General features: G+C 38.7%; 1 protein-coding gene across 2 annotated transcripts in view; it reads left to right on the top strand.

Annotated features, from left to right (window-relative positions):
* Positions 1-13,855, top strand: part of mfsd1 (major facilitator superfamily domain containing 1) — a 56,317-nt gene that overhangs the window by 23,430 nt on the left and 19,032 nt on the right. For both annotated transcript variants that reach the window (XM_043702125.2, XM_043702126.2), the window contains exons 9-12: positions 143-254; positions 6,825-6,881; positions 10,775-10,931; positions 11,500-11,597. In XM_043702125.2, coding sequence (XP_043558060.1) covers positions 143-254; positions 6,825-6,881; positions 10,775-10,931; positions 11,500-11,597 — 424 coding nt within the window. The remainder of the gene's footprint in view (positions 1-142; positions 255-6,824; positions 6,882-10,774; positions 10,932-11,499; positions 11,598-13,855) is intronic.

The following is a 13,855-nucleotide window of genomic DNA, read 5'->3' as shown; positions in this document are numbered from 1 at the left end:
GAAAAATTGCTCTTTCAGCAATCTTGTCAAATAGTCTGTAGCATGATAACTTTAAGGTGATGTGCAATCAGTTAACAGGACTGTTTTAAAATTGACATAGTAAATTACTTTATAACATCAGATTTTTCAAAAATCTTTCCAGGTGATGTTGTGAAACTAAAAGATGTGAAAGATTTCCCTTTATCCCTCTGGCTGATATTCATCATCTGTGTTTGTTATTATGTGGCCATTTTCCCATTTATCGGACTTGGGAAGTGAGTATATGGTTATTCTTCACCCTAAACTGTAATCCATGCCACTTTGTATTTATAGGCTTTGCAGCAATTGGATTAATTTGGTATTGTTAATTGATGGCGTTATGCAGATAAAGTGCACATAACGCAGCCTGTTATACATTGATATGTGTGGTAAATCCATTATAAACCTTTAACTAAGCTTGAGAACACACTTGAAAGATACAAATGAGCATATGAATTAAGAACAGAGGTCATTCTGCCCCTCAAGTCTGCTCCACCTTTCAGTAAGATCATGACTGATCTGTGTTTTGAATTCCATATGCTCCCATTAACCTTTGATTCCTTTTCCAACAAGGATCTATATATGTCTTTTTATTAACAAACATTGCCTTCTGAAGCTGGATTCCAAAGCTACATAACCCAGAGTGAAAGAAATGTCATCTGTCTTAAAAGGTCACTCCCTAATTTTAAAATGAAGTGCCCAGTTCTAGACTTGCCCACTGGGCAGAAGGGTCTGTTTCCATGCTGTACATCTCTGACTCTAAAAGGAATCATCCTTGCACATCTTTTAAAGACCATTCAGGATGTCAGAGTCATAGTGATGTCCAGCATGGAAACAGACCCCTCGGTCCAACCCGTCCATGCTGACCAGATAGCCCAACACAATCTAGTCCCACCTGCCAGCAACTGGCCCATATCCCTCCAAACACTTCCTATTTATCTACCCATCCAAATGCCTTTTAAATGTTGCAATTGTACTAGCCTCCACCACATCCTCCGGCAACTCATCCATACACATACCACCCTCTGCGTGAAAAAGTTGCCTCTTAGATCCCTTTTATAGCTTTCCCCTCTCACCCTAAACCTATGCCCTCTAGTTCTGGACTCCCCCACCCCAGGAAAAAGACTTTGTCTATTTATTCTATCCATGCCCCTCATAATTTTGTAAACCTCTATAAGGTCACCCCTCAGCCTCTGACGCTCCAGGGAAAACAGCCTCAGCCTGTTCAGCCTCTCCCCATAGCTCAAATCCTCCAACTCTGGCAACATCCTTGTAAATCTCTTCTGAACCCTTTCAAGTTTCACAACATCCTTCCGATAGGAAGGAGACCAGAATTGCACACAATATTCCAACAGTGGCCTAACCAATGTCCAGTACAGCTGCAACATGACCTTCCAACTCCTGTACTCAATACTCTGACAAATGAACAAAAGCATACCAGACGCCGCCTTCACTATCCTATCTACCTGCGACTCCACTTTCAAGGAGCTATGAACCTGCACTCCAAGATCTCTTTGTTCAGCAACACTCCCCAGGACCTTACCATTATATGTTTCAGTCCTGCTAAGATTTGCTTTCCCAAAATGCAGCACCTCACATTTATCTGAATTAAACTCCCATCTGCCACATCTCAGCCCATTGGCCCATCTGATCAAGATCCAGTTGTAATCTGAGATAACCCTCTTTGCTGTCCACTCCTTCAATTTTGGTATCATCTGCAAACTTACAAACTGTGCCTCTTATGCTCACATCCAAATCATTTTTGTAAATGACAAAAAAGTAGAGGACCCAGCACCGATCCTTGAAGCACTCCACTGGTCACAGCTCTCCAGTCTGAAAAACAACCCTCCACTACCACCCTCTGTCTTCTACCTTTGAGCCAGTTCTGTATCCAAATGGCTAGTTCTCCCTTTATTCTGAGATCTAACCTTTCTAACCAGTCTCCCATGGGGAGTCTTGTCAAATGCAGTACTGAAGTCCATATAGATCACATCAACTGCTGTGCCCTCATCAGTCGTCTTTGTTACAACTTCTTCAAAAAACTCAATCAAGTTTGTGAGACATGATTTCCCACACACAAAGCCATATTGACTATCCCTAATCAGTCTTTGCCTTTCCAAATACATGTACATCCTGTCCCTCAGGATTCTCTCCAACTACTTGCCCATCACCAACATCAGGCTCACCGGTCTATAGTTCCCTGGCTTGTCCTTACCACCTTTCTTAAACAGTGGCACCACGTTAGCCAGCCTCCGGTCTTCCGGCGCCTTGCGTGTGACTATAGATGATACGAATATCTCAGCAATAGGCCCAGCAATCACTTCCTTAGCTTCCCACAAAGTTCTAGGGTATACCTGATCAGGTCCTGGGATTTATCCACCTTTCCCCATTTCAAGATCTCCAGCACTTCCTCCTCTGTAACATGGACATTTTGCAAGTTGTCACCATCTATTTCGCTACTTCCTATATCTTTCATATTCTTTTCCACAGTAAATTTCATCCCGCACTGCTTAAAACTCCAGTGAAATCAAGCCCAGTCAACAATTTATCACACAAAACCCACTTAGTCTAGGTATCAGCCCAGTGAACCTCTGCTGAACTATCTTTAATGCATTTACATGGTCTCTCAAAGAGACCAAGAACTCATACAGTGGCATCATGTCTTATTATACAATACAGTACAATACTTGAGGGTTGTGTAAAGACTTGTAGCTTGGTTGCCAGTTGCAGTTGTTGTGGGCATGTTCGCCAACCTGGCAAGTTGGTTTGCATACGTTTCGTCCCCTTTCTAGCTGACATTTTTAATAGGGTGGAGCCTCCTGTGAAGTGCTGCTGTACTGATTGATGAATGAAAGAATGCTGGTTTTGCGAAGAGACCAAGTGATCATTTTCTAATGTAAGCGAAAGCTATCACAACAGTAGTTTTCTGTTGTACAAGCATAAAGATCGACATTAAGTGTAAAGATCCCTTCAACTGTGTCTCGTAATGGCCAGGAAGAGGAGAGCCCAAAATTTCAACTGCCAAAGCCAACCCCAGCACAAGAAAGATTGATCATTTTAGATAGAAGGGCATCATTGCTGGAACGGAGCACATTGTGGTATGTACACCCACATGTTTCAGCTCAGATATTTTGAGTGTATTGGTGAGATAGTGGGGGCAACAGGATGTCTGAGTCTCGTGAATATTGGAAGTACTGTATATCTCCTGATCCAGTGAGCTTTAAAGATTGTGAAAGCCACAAGACACTGACTAAAAAGGATATTGAATTAGTCAAAGCAGTGAAAGCCAAATAAAATGGGAAATAAAATTAGATTGCAAGGAGAAAGAAAAGAGGTAAAGGAAAAATAAAAATTTACTTTAATATCTAAGAATTTACCTCTGGAAAAAGTTGTCAAGTTAAAATACCTCACTTTTGAAGCAGAGATTGATTGTTGCTGTATTAACAATGATCACATTATTTAAAAACAAACTTGTGCTGTTATTTATTTGGTGAGTTCAATGGACAACTAAAGTGACTGTTTAAAGATAGGGGCTCAGATGACATTAAGTTTCAGAATTGACATTGGTGTGGAACTCATTGTGTTTGCATTCACAATTTTATTTAGAATCATAAAGTTGAGGATGTGAAATTGAAATCTGATTCTCTTTGCAATGAGTTGTACCACCAAGTCTGTCTTCAGCATAAAAGGGGTGATACTTAGTTCTGTTGTGCAGTTGACAGAGCAGAACAGAATTGGATTGTTTGAAAGTCAGGCCAGAAGAGTGCAGCTGCTGAAGTGTAGAAATCTGATTATTGAAGCTGTAAAATGCTTTTAAATTGAAGGATAACCTGAAAAGCAAGAGCCTTCAGCAATGTATATTTAGTCATTCATTGTGAAGGTTTGAGTGCCTTACTCCAATGCAGATTTAGAAATCAGAGGCAAAAAGTGTGTTGCTGGACAAGCACAACCAGTCAAGCAGCATTCAAGGTGCAGGGAAGTCGACGTTTCGAGCATAAGCTCTCCATCAGAAATGCTGAAGAGCCTATGCTCAAAACGTCAACTCTCCTACTCCTTGGATGCTGCCTGACCGGCTGTGCTTTTCCAGCGACACACTTCTTTTTAATTCTTAGCTCCAGCATCTGCAGTCCTCACTTTCTCTCAGATTGAGAAATCAGTTCTGAAATGAGAGAACCTTGCAAATCAAGGAAAGGACATGAAAGATCAACCATTACACTATTAAAAACAGTGATCGCAATTTAATCAGAATGTAAAAAAGTTCTGGATGACTTGATAAAGATATTATTGTATCTATATGCTGGAATGTCAGTGATAGCTAGATCATTGCAGGAGTAGCAAAGATTAGTTAACCTAATTGCAACATATAAAAAGATGCTTTAACTTGACCATAGGTTTTCCAACAGTAATTTTAGTAGAAACCAGTGACATGCCTAGCTTTCTTTCAGAATTTGGATGTCCAAGTATTGACTAAATAAATGAGGATACAAAGTTCAGGATTTAAATCAAAAGTACTTTACCGTGACCAAAATCAAAGTATGTGAATCCGAATAACAAAATTCATATTTTAAATGGTCAGTTGCATTAAGGATATTAAAAATGCTATGAACTGTGACTTATAATCCAAGCCAACTATTCCACACTTGCTTTGCATGCCCATTTGGCTTAATGCCCCCAAAACTTAATACAGATGTTTATACTTTAAAAAATTGGAAAATGCACCAAATACTGCTTCAAGGATTCATATAAAAGGTGATTTTCTTTGTCCTTCCATTTAGTTGAGGCAACTTTTTATCTTTATATCTTCTCTAAATCATCCATATTTGTAAACTTCCATTCAAGACCTTAATTGTAACTATCTTTGGTCAAAACTCTACTGGTTCTCATGTTTCCTCTTCTCCCTGTCCTTCCCCCCAATTTGCCTCTTTCCCCCTGATCGGGCCTATCGGTCAAGTCTGGTCAGCCCCGCCTGGAGGCCCAGCCCTCCCAATGTATCTTTCTCGTTGTCTCAAGCTTTCAACTGAACTCCGTCTGAGAAGGAAATTTTCTCCTCTGCAGTCTGTTTGGCCGAACAGACTGTTTTAACAGAAATGCTCCCAGAAAGCTAAATACCCTATAATTAACATGCAGATCTTGTATCCTCTATTGTTTGTTTCCCAGACAGTATGGTCACATAATTTATTGGAAGCAAACTGTTTTTTTTAAAACTTGGAATCATCACTCAATAGTCTTAGTTGAAGAAATTCTCAAATCATGAGCTCCTCAGGCTGTACTAAGGGGTGGTAGATTACTGTTGTGAAGTTGGTATGTGTAAAACTGTAAAATGGGGAAAGCATTGTGTGGTCCCTTTAAAAAATGGTGCTTAAAGTTAAAATGGATATTGAACAGCAGTCTTAAAGTACAGGTGCACAGAGAGAGCCCAACTTGAAACATTTTGTATTGAACAGTGAAGCAGCGTTTTTACTGAGACGACAAGTCTTTCGAAGTTTAGCCAATCAATTTAAACCAAGCACTTAGCTGCCAAAAAACTATTAAATTTATATCTGATGGTTTTGACAACCTAGGACCAAACCTCCTCTTTCTAATATTAGCAAAAACTATTGAGGCTTGCCGCCTAATGGCAAGACTGACAGTTTGGTGTCACTACTCAATGCCATGCCATTGTGACTTTCATGACCAGTGCTTGTTTGTTCTCATTATCTTAACCATATTTCCATACATGAGTAGAAATAGCAATGTGAAGTAATTTTTAACTTTGTCCATAACAAGACAGTATTTCATATGAATATTTTGTTTGCTGATGCCATTTGTTCATTAAATGTCAGTTGGTTTATTTAGGAAAAATTTTAAACTAAGCAAAATGCAATATTTTATTGTAGTTACAAGCTAATGTTTGCTCACAACTGAGGAAATTCATTCCCATTCCATGGAATAGAAAGTATACACTTGGACCACCTGCTAGTTTTTGTGTTGTTAAGGTAATGGTTTAAAAAAACCTCCTGTTTGTTTTTAAATCATATTTTAATGTTGGATTATCCTGACAGTGTCTCTGTTCCAAGCTACTGATAATACTCATTAGTGGTATGCAATGTTATCATTGTGTTCTAACTGAACATGGTTTGCCCAGGGCATTATTCTATATTTGAAGAGTGTTTGATCTATATGATATTTGTCAATAATTGTATTGATTTTAAACTACGTGTAACTTTATTGTTTTATAAAGCTTCTCTGGACTGAGCATTTGCTCTGGTCCATAAACTGAACACAGATTTACTGGGGTGGCTCAGTGGTTGGCGCTTCTGCCTCACAGCCAGAGACTTGGGTTCAATTCCAGCCTCAGTCTGTCTGTGTAGAGTTTGCACATTCTCCCTGTGTCTGCATAGGTTTCCTCCCACAGCCCAGAGCTGTTAAGTTAAGTGGATTGACTATGCTAAATTGCCCGTAGTGTCTAGGGATGTGTCAGCTAGGTGGATTAGCCATTGGAAATACAGGGTTACAGGGACAGGGCAGGAAGGATGCGTCTGGGTGGGATGCAATCTGCAGGATTGGTGTGCGCTGAATGGCCTGGTACCACACTGTAGTGATTCTATACTGTTATTGACCAAATTTATCGAATTTGTTTGACATATCTTCCCACTTTGTTCCCTTCCTATCACCCATCCCAAAGAAAAAATTGGAACTCTGCATGAAATTGTTTACCATCTGGTATAAAACTAAAAGTTAAATATTAGAATTCATTTGTGTGTCGACAATTTGTCTACTGTTCTTGAGCCAAATGTTTGACCAAGTTGTTCTCTTTACTCATACAGGGTGTTCTTCATAGAAAAATTCAAATTTTCTCTGAAACAAGCCAGTTTAATCAACAGGTAACTAAATCTAGCAGCTGAACCTGATTTCCTTGTCTTTAAAAGCTTATTCTAAAGATAGTGAAAGCTCATGGTGTGTAAAGCACTGAAATAAAAGTTGTCTGTTTTTTAAAAAATCAGAAGTCAATAATTGTAAAAATATGTCTTGCTGTTTATTAGAATGGATTTTTCAGCATATTATTGTCTTAGCAAGGAGTGTTTGCTTTCCCATAAACATTACACGCAAATCAAGATTTTCCTTTCAAAAAATAGTTACTTTTACAACTGGAAGCTGGAGGAAGTTTATATTGGAGCTCCCTAGTTGCCCTTCCTTTCCCAGATTTGAATTTTGGATCTAGATTTTGGCACGCAGAGAATAATTTGAATTTGCAGGTGATATAAAACTTGGCAGTTTTGAAATTCCTGTTTTCAGTTAACAAAAAGGTAGGTAAGTTGGTGGAGTGGGTAGATAGGTGAATGAAGAAGGTTAATATAGAGAAGTTTGAGGTGATCCATTTTGGTAGAAGGAACATAGAGACACAGTATAAAACAATGCTGTTGTAAAGAATGTGCAGGAATAGAAGGACCTGGCTGTATCTGTGCATACATCACTAAAGGTGGCATAATATGTATGGGACGAGCTTCATAAACCATACAATACAAGAACAGGGCGGTAATTGCTGAACCTGTTTGAGATGTTAATTAGACTTCAGAGAGCGAGAGAGAGGCTTCAGATGGAGTATGGTGTACTCAGTTACACAGTTTAGGAAAGCTGGGCATGCAATGGAGAGAATGCAGAAATGTTTGAGAAGGGTTCCAGGAATGAAAAATATAAATTTTGGAAATAAATTTGAGAAGTTGGGGCTATGTTCCTTGAAGAGGAGAAAGCGAAGTGAAAATTTTAATGTTTTCAAAATCACAAGTATACTGGCCAAAGTAGACAGTAAGAAAATATCTCTGCTTATAAAGGATCCAGAGAGAGCAGGGATTTAAAGTGACTTGAAAAATTTCATGTCGCTTGAGAAAAAAAGATTTTTCAGTGAGTGGTTTGGTTGGGAATGCACTGTTTATTGGAGGCAGGTTTAATGAAGGCATACAGGAGGGCAATAGATGATTGCTTAAATGGAAATAATGTGCAGGGTTATGGGGAAAGGATAGGGGAATGGCAATATATCACAGTACTAATTTGGGGAGCAGGTGATGCTATGTTGTGTCATTTATAACACTTGAGATTGTGAATATATTCGGTAACCCATGTAATAGGAGGCACAGAAGATGAGGGCTAATTTTGGAAATATGCTTTTAAGGAACCTGGAAACCAAGATCCTCTGTTTAATTTCCTAATTTTTCTTAAATCCTACCCAAAACATCTATGATCCAGCTATCACATTCATGATATTTGAGACATTCTGTACACTTTCTGTTGCTAATTGAATACAAAATTGGCTTTGTGGTAGGAGATACAGGGAGATGATGGGGGGTTATTTTGTGGACTGGAGGCCTATGATCTGCAGTGTTCCACAGGGATTGGTAATAGGTCCACTTCTTCTGTTTCTCATCTAGATCATTTAAATAAATTACGATGTAGGAGGCATGGTTAGCAAATTTTTGCACATGACTAAAATTGCTGGTATAGTGGACAATGAAGAAGATAGTCTAAGATTACAAAGAGATCTTGGTCAATTTGATCAATTGGCTGAGTGGCAGTCTCTAATTTGGATAAATTTGAGGTATTACAATTAACGGTAGGGCCCTGGGGTTTCAGATATTTAATTATTTGAAATTTGCATCACAGGTAGACAGTGGTTTAGGGTGTTTAGCGTGCTTGCCTTCATTGCTCAGACACTTGAGTATTGGAGTTAGTGTGTTTTTGTTGAGGTTGTTCAGGACATTTGAGAGGCAGTCCTCGGTGCAGTTCTGTCATCCTGCTAAGAAGGATACTATTAAACTGGGCAAGGTTCAGAAAAGATTTACCATGATGTTGCCAGGAATAGAGGGTTTGAGTTATAAAAATACCACTGGAATGTAGGGGGTTGAGAGGTGACCTCACAAGTATGTAAAATCATGAGGGGGTTGGATAAGGTGAAAAGCAACAGTCTTTTTCCTAAGGTGTGGTGTTCAAAACTATATTATTAAGGTGCAAGTAGAAAGATTTAAAAAGGACATGAGGGGCAGCTTCTTTTACATAGTTCATTTCACACACTACCGTTCTCTACCAGGTGAAGTGGTGGATGCAGATGGTTATGATCTTTTTAAAAAAAAAAAATTTGGATAAATACATAATAGGAAAGGTTTGGAGTCAAACATAGGTAGGTGGGGCTAATTTATTATGGAAACATGGTAACCATGGACGAGTTAGACTGAAGGATGTATTTCCATACTGTACGACTCTGGCTCTGTGTATCATGTACAGTTTCTTTGCTTGAGATTTACCAGTTCTGGGAATTTTGGTGGATGAAGTAAAATGAATACATTTTGGATTTGTTCTGTGTGGATCACAATGGTTGTTTAGATGTGTTTGGATCGTTGTTAATGTTATTCTGAAACTTCACCCTTGAAAGCATATGAATACTTTGATGAAAAAAGCTGCTTTGGTTTATTCTGCCTTTGAGTAAATGTTTGGCTGCTCTTGTATGTTCTGTTTCTGTTTGGGAACAACACAGGCAATTATGAGGGAAGCAGATATCCTATTGCTCTGCAAAGGATGCATTAATTTTTGATAATTCTGCCACCAAACACTATTTTAAGTTGCTACCTTCTGAAACAATTTGTTTAAAGAGTTTTGTCAGCATTTGAATAGATTCATGATGATTGGTATCTAATGAGGTTATATGCTATACATCTGGACTGCTTTTCAAGCTGCAGGGATTTGGTAGGATATGTTCAGAACTAACCTTTGGAGATACTTGCAAATCAGAAATACTGTTTGGTTAGAAATGAGGTTTGGCAAGATTCTTGCTTTAAATTTGGGTGAAATGGCGGACTGAAGGGAGTTTTGTGACCTATTCTGAATTCCGTCCACCAACATGTCTGAGTGGCTTGGTTATTGAATATTCTGGGTTCCAGGTTGTTTTATTGGGAATAAAGGGCAAGATTACACCTGTAAGAGAATAGTCTGAGCAGCTGTTTGTCTTTACATTTTAATCTCCAAGTCTCAGGGAACTGTTGGGCTTGACATGATTTGTAAATGGATATACTTTAATCTATCTAGCTAATTTCAGGACAAAATCAAGTTGAGGGTCTATTGGTTAGATCAATTTGTATTTCTACCTCGACACAAGACTCATACCATTCACATTACAACAGAACAGGTCTTCGAGAAGGGAGAAATCCACGAAAAGCAATTGTAAGATTTGGTTATAGGTTTTCCTAAAAAAAAAAAATGAGTGTCCATCTGTAACATACTGAGAGCATGCACAGAGAGAGAGAGAGGCACCATGTTTGTGGTTCAACTCAGAACAGGTGGAAGCTTGATTTGATTTCAAATACCCTTCTTTGTGTAAACCTAAAACAACATTGGAGGATTTATGTAGCTTTGGCAAGAGGGGGGGGGGATCATCAAGGTAATACTCAACATTAAAGACAATTTGGGTGTTGAAATTATCTGACTGGAAAAAACAAAGCAGGCCCTTGCGCTAAGAATTACTATGGACTGATATGAGGTGAACATGTGCAAAAGGCATAAATTGAAGAATAGACCTGGAGATTTTTGGTTGCATTAAAATATTAATGTTGCTTGTAGCTTGTTCAGTAACAATATTAAAACTTGAAATCTTGTGCAATTTCTTGAATATGGTCACTCAGAATTGAGATTTATTTTTCAGTCACCCCAGGAATCATGACAGCTTGGACTGACAAAACATTTGAATGCTAATGATATTGAATATTCGTCTCATAGTTGTTTTTCTTTCCAGCATTGTGTATATTATCTCTGCTCCAGTTTCACCAGTATTGGGATTTCTGGTGGATAAAGTAGGAAAGAATGTATTTTGGGTTATGTCTGCTGTGCTAATCACATTGGCTGCACATATGATGTTGGCATTCACCTTCTGGAATCCTTGGATTGCTATGGTAATAAAACTTTAAATAGATTGAGAAGAAGTGTAATAAACTGCTATCAATTATGACTTCAACTATCATTCAGCAAGAGCTGTTTAATTGACTGTTTAATTCATTTTGCATTAAAATCAAAGTTAGTGAAATGAGTGGTTTATTTCATCACTCTGAACTGGAATCCAATTCAATTTTGAGATGTATTGGTCCAGTTTCTACACAATTCCCTTTTGCATCAAGTTCAATGTAAATGTTTTTTTTAAAAGGACTTCGTCTTCCTGCACTTGTCCATGAAATCTTTTGGAATTGCTTTGATACTTGAAGGCTCTAAAGCTTTGATTAGAATTATAGAATTAGTGTGTTGAAATTGGGAAGCTACTGCTCTCCGAGTAAAATTAAGACTTTAAACCTTGAAATTTTTGTTTATCTTTTAATGTAAATTTATTGTATTTTTCTCCATTGATTTATGCTTCACTTGTTTTCTTACCTAATGGTGATTTCCTTGCCTTTTTAAAATAGTGGCCTCAAAATGAATAAAGATTTTGTGTTAAAGAGGATAATTTAATATAAACATTTTATATTTCAGTGTCTGTTGGGAGTATCTTACTCTTTACTTGCCTGTGCATTGTGGCCTATGGTGGCCTTTGTTGTTCCTGAACACCAGCTGGGCACAGCTTATGGCTTGTAAGTAATAGTGCTTCAAAATTACTTGAATGTGATTGCAGATTTTGTATGATTACTGCAAGATGGCACCATACGTTTTGGTTACTGTGGAAGGAAGGAAAATAGTGTAGTGTCCATGATGTTTGGAAAAATGTTATGTGGTCTAGTTGGTAATGCACTTTACCTTCAAATGAAGAGTTGTGGCTTCTTCATTGATAAAATGAACCTTTCCTTGTTTTCCATATAATTGTGATGCATGGGGAACTGTCAGGTTGGAGCAGGGTATAAAGTGAAATGTGGCTGGCAACAAGTAGCTGAGTCATGACTAATTATCAGGGAGAAACACCTTCTGCCTGCCAACAACTGCGATTCACTGAATAACTCGAGAGTTTTGCCAAATGCTATTGGATCTCTGGAAAGGAATGTGCTGACCTAATCTGTGCAGTTCAAAAAACCTCAAGCCTAACGAAGTTCTGTTACTTCACCTCAGTTGCTCTAAGCTCTGGGCTTCAACCAATAAGTCAAAGATTTGTAAGTGTGCACTGAGTCTGCGACAAATGAAAGTACCTAGAGAAGGAAGATCAGGGAACAAAGTCCTGACAGGCCAAATAATCACCCCAGTAAATCCTGTACACAGGAGCCATTGAACTGCCTTCCCAGTCTTTCCCTGTGCCCATAATATCCAATTTTTGTCTGTCGGTATGTGGGTGTAGAAGAAGTTAGAGTTTTAACCATCAGAGTTATGATAACGGTTCATAATTGTTTACCTGTAGCCAGAAATTATTACTTGTAATTTTTGCAAGGTTTGTGAAGGTTTGTAGCTCAGGTTGAGGTTTAGGGTGTAGGTTTGCTCGTTGAGCTGTAGGATTGTAATTGTAATATTACTTGTAATATATCATCATTCTTGTTGACTACAGAAACCAGGTCCATATTTGTCAACCTGGGTCTAAAAACACAGGTAAATTAGGAAATTCTGCAAGCTTTTATGTAAAAGGCTTTCGTTTTGAGCTTAGGGATACCAGTGCTTGATTTCCAGTGGGTTGGAAAGCATAATAGCTAGACCTAAATGTTAAATCAGGCAGGTGGCACAGTGGTTAGCACTGCTGCCTCACCGCGCAAGAGACCTGGGTTCAATTCCTGCCTCAGGCGACTGACTGTGTGGAGTTTGCACATTCTCCCTGTGTCTGCATTGGTTTCCTCCTGGTGCACCGGTTTCCTCCCACAGTCCAAAAATGTGCAGGTTAGGTGAATTGGCCATGCTAAATTGCCTGTAGTGTTAGGTGAAGGTATAAATATAGGGGAATGGGTCTGAGTGGGTTGCGCTTTGGCAGGTCGGTGTGGACTTGTTGGGCCAAAGGGCCTGTTTCCACACTAAGTAATCTCATCTAAAACTTTGATTAGGACTTTGTCAGTTTTGTCAACTATTTGGTTGAGCTTGCAAGGAATAGGGCCCTGTGAATTAACGTATTGCTTCTTGTACATGCGTGTGCCTACGCTACAGGCCTGACTGACAAATCTAAATTGGTTGTAATGTAATTCCAGACACATTCAAGATTATTCAGCAATTGTTGTTCAATAGAATGTCACATTTGATATTAGAGTTTTTTGCACAAATGTATTGGGTATGGTCATGAATTACTTTGCATGTCCTTTTCACAGAACACATACAGGCATGACTCCGGTTTCAACTGGACAAAATAAGTGCCAATATTGGTTCATTTATCAAGGCAGTGTCTTATCCAAGCAAAGACAACTTGCCAGATTTAAAAATTAAACCAAGTTTAGTTAACATTAATGGGTGCATTATCTGTGGCAACCCCTTTAGTAATCATCTGGTCACTTTTGGGACAGGCACTCAGTTCTTTAGTGTGCCTGAATTAGTCACTCCACTTATTTTAGTCCCTTTTACCCAGCTTGCACATTTCTTCACTAATGAAGGCAGACCTTTTTCATACAAAGCCCTGCCTCCTTCTCCTGTGCAGACTTGAGTTTTTCAGCTCAGTTGGCTGGAACCTAATTCTTGCAGTTACCTTCTAATTACTCTTTCTGCTGTCTTGCTTTCATTTCCAAAGCAGCCTTAAATCAGTTGTCAGAAAAAAAACCTCATAACCAGGAAAGGCACTTGGCAGAATTATGCCAGTTTCATTTGAATACTTCAAAAATGCAAACTGGAAGGAGTATCACAATAGTTTGCTTTCAGATTTAAAACCGTGGGATCAGATGTAACTTAATCAGTTTTAAATTCTGTCTCAATGGTCACGCTTCTATGGGGGTTCCTT

Source organism: Chiloscyllium plagiosum, unplaced genomic scaffold, assembly GCF_037043375.1.
Source record: "Chiloscyllium plagiosum isolate Xiang-an unplaced genomic scaffold, Cpla_swu_hap1 HiC_scaffold_13, whole genome shotgun sequence".
NCBI classification, from domain to species: domain Eukaryota; kingdom Metazoa; phylum Chordata; class Chondrichthyes; order Orectolobiformes; family Hemiscylliidae; genus Chiloscyllium; species Chiloscyllium plagiosum.
This window is presented reverse-complemented; position numbering and strand designations above follow the sequence as displayed.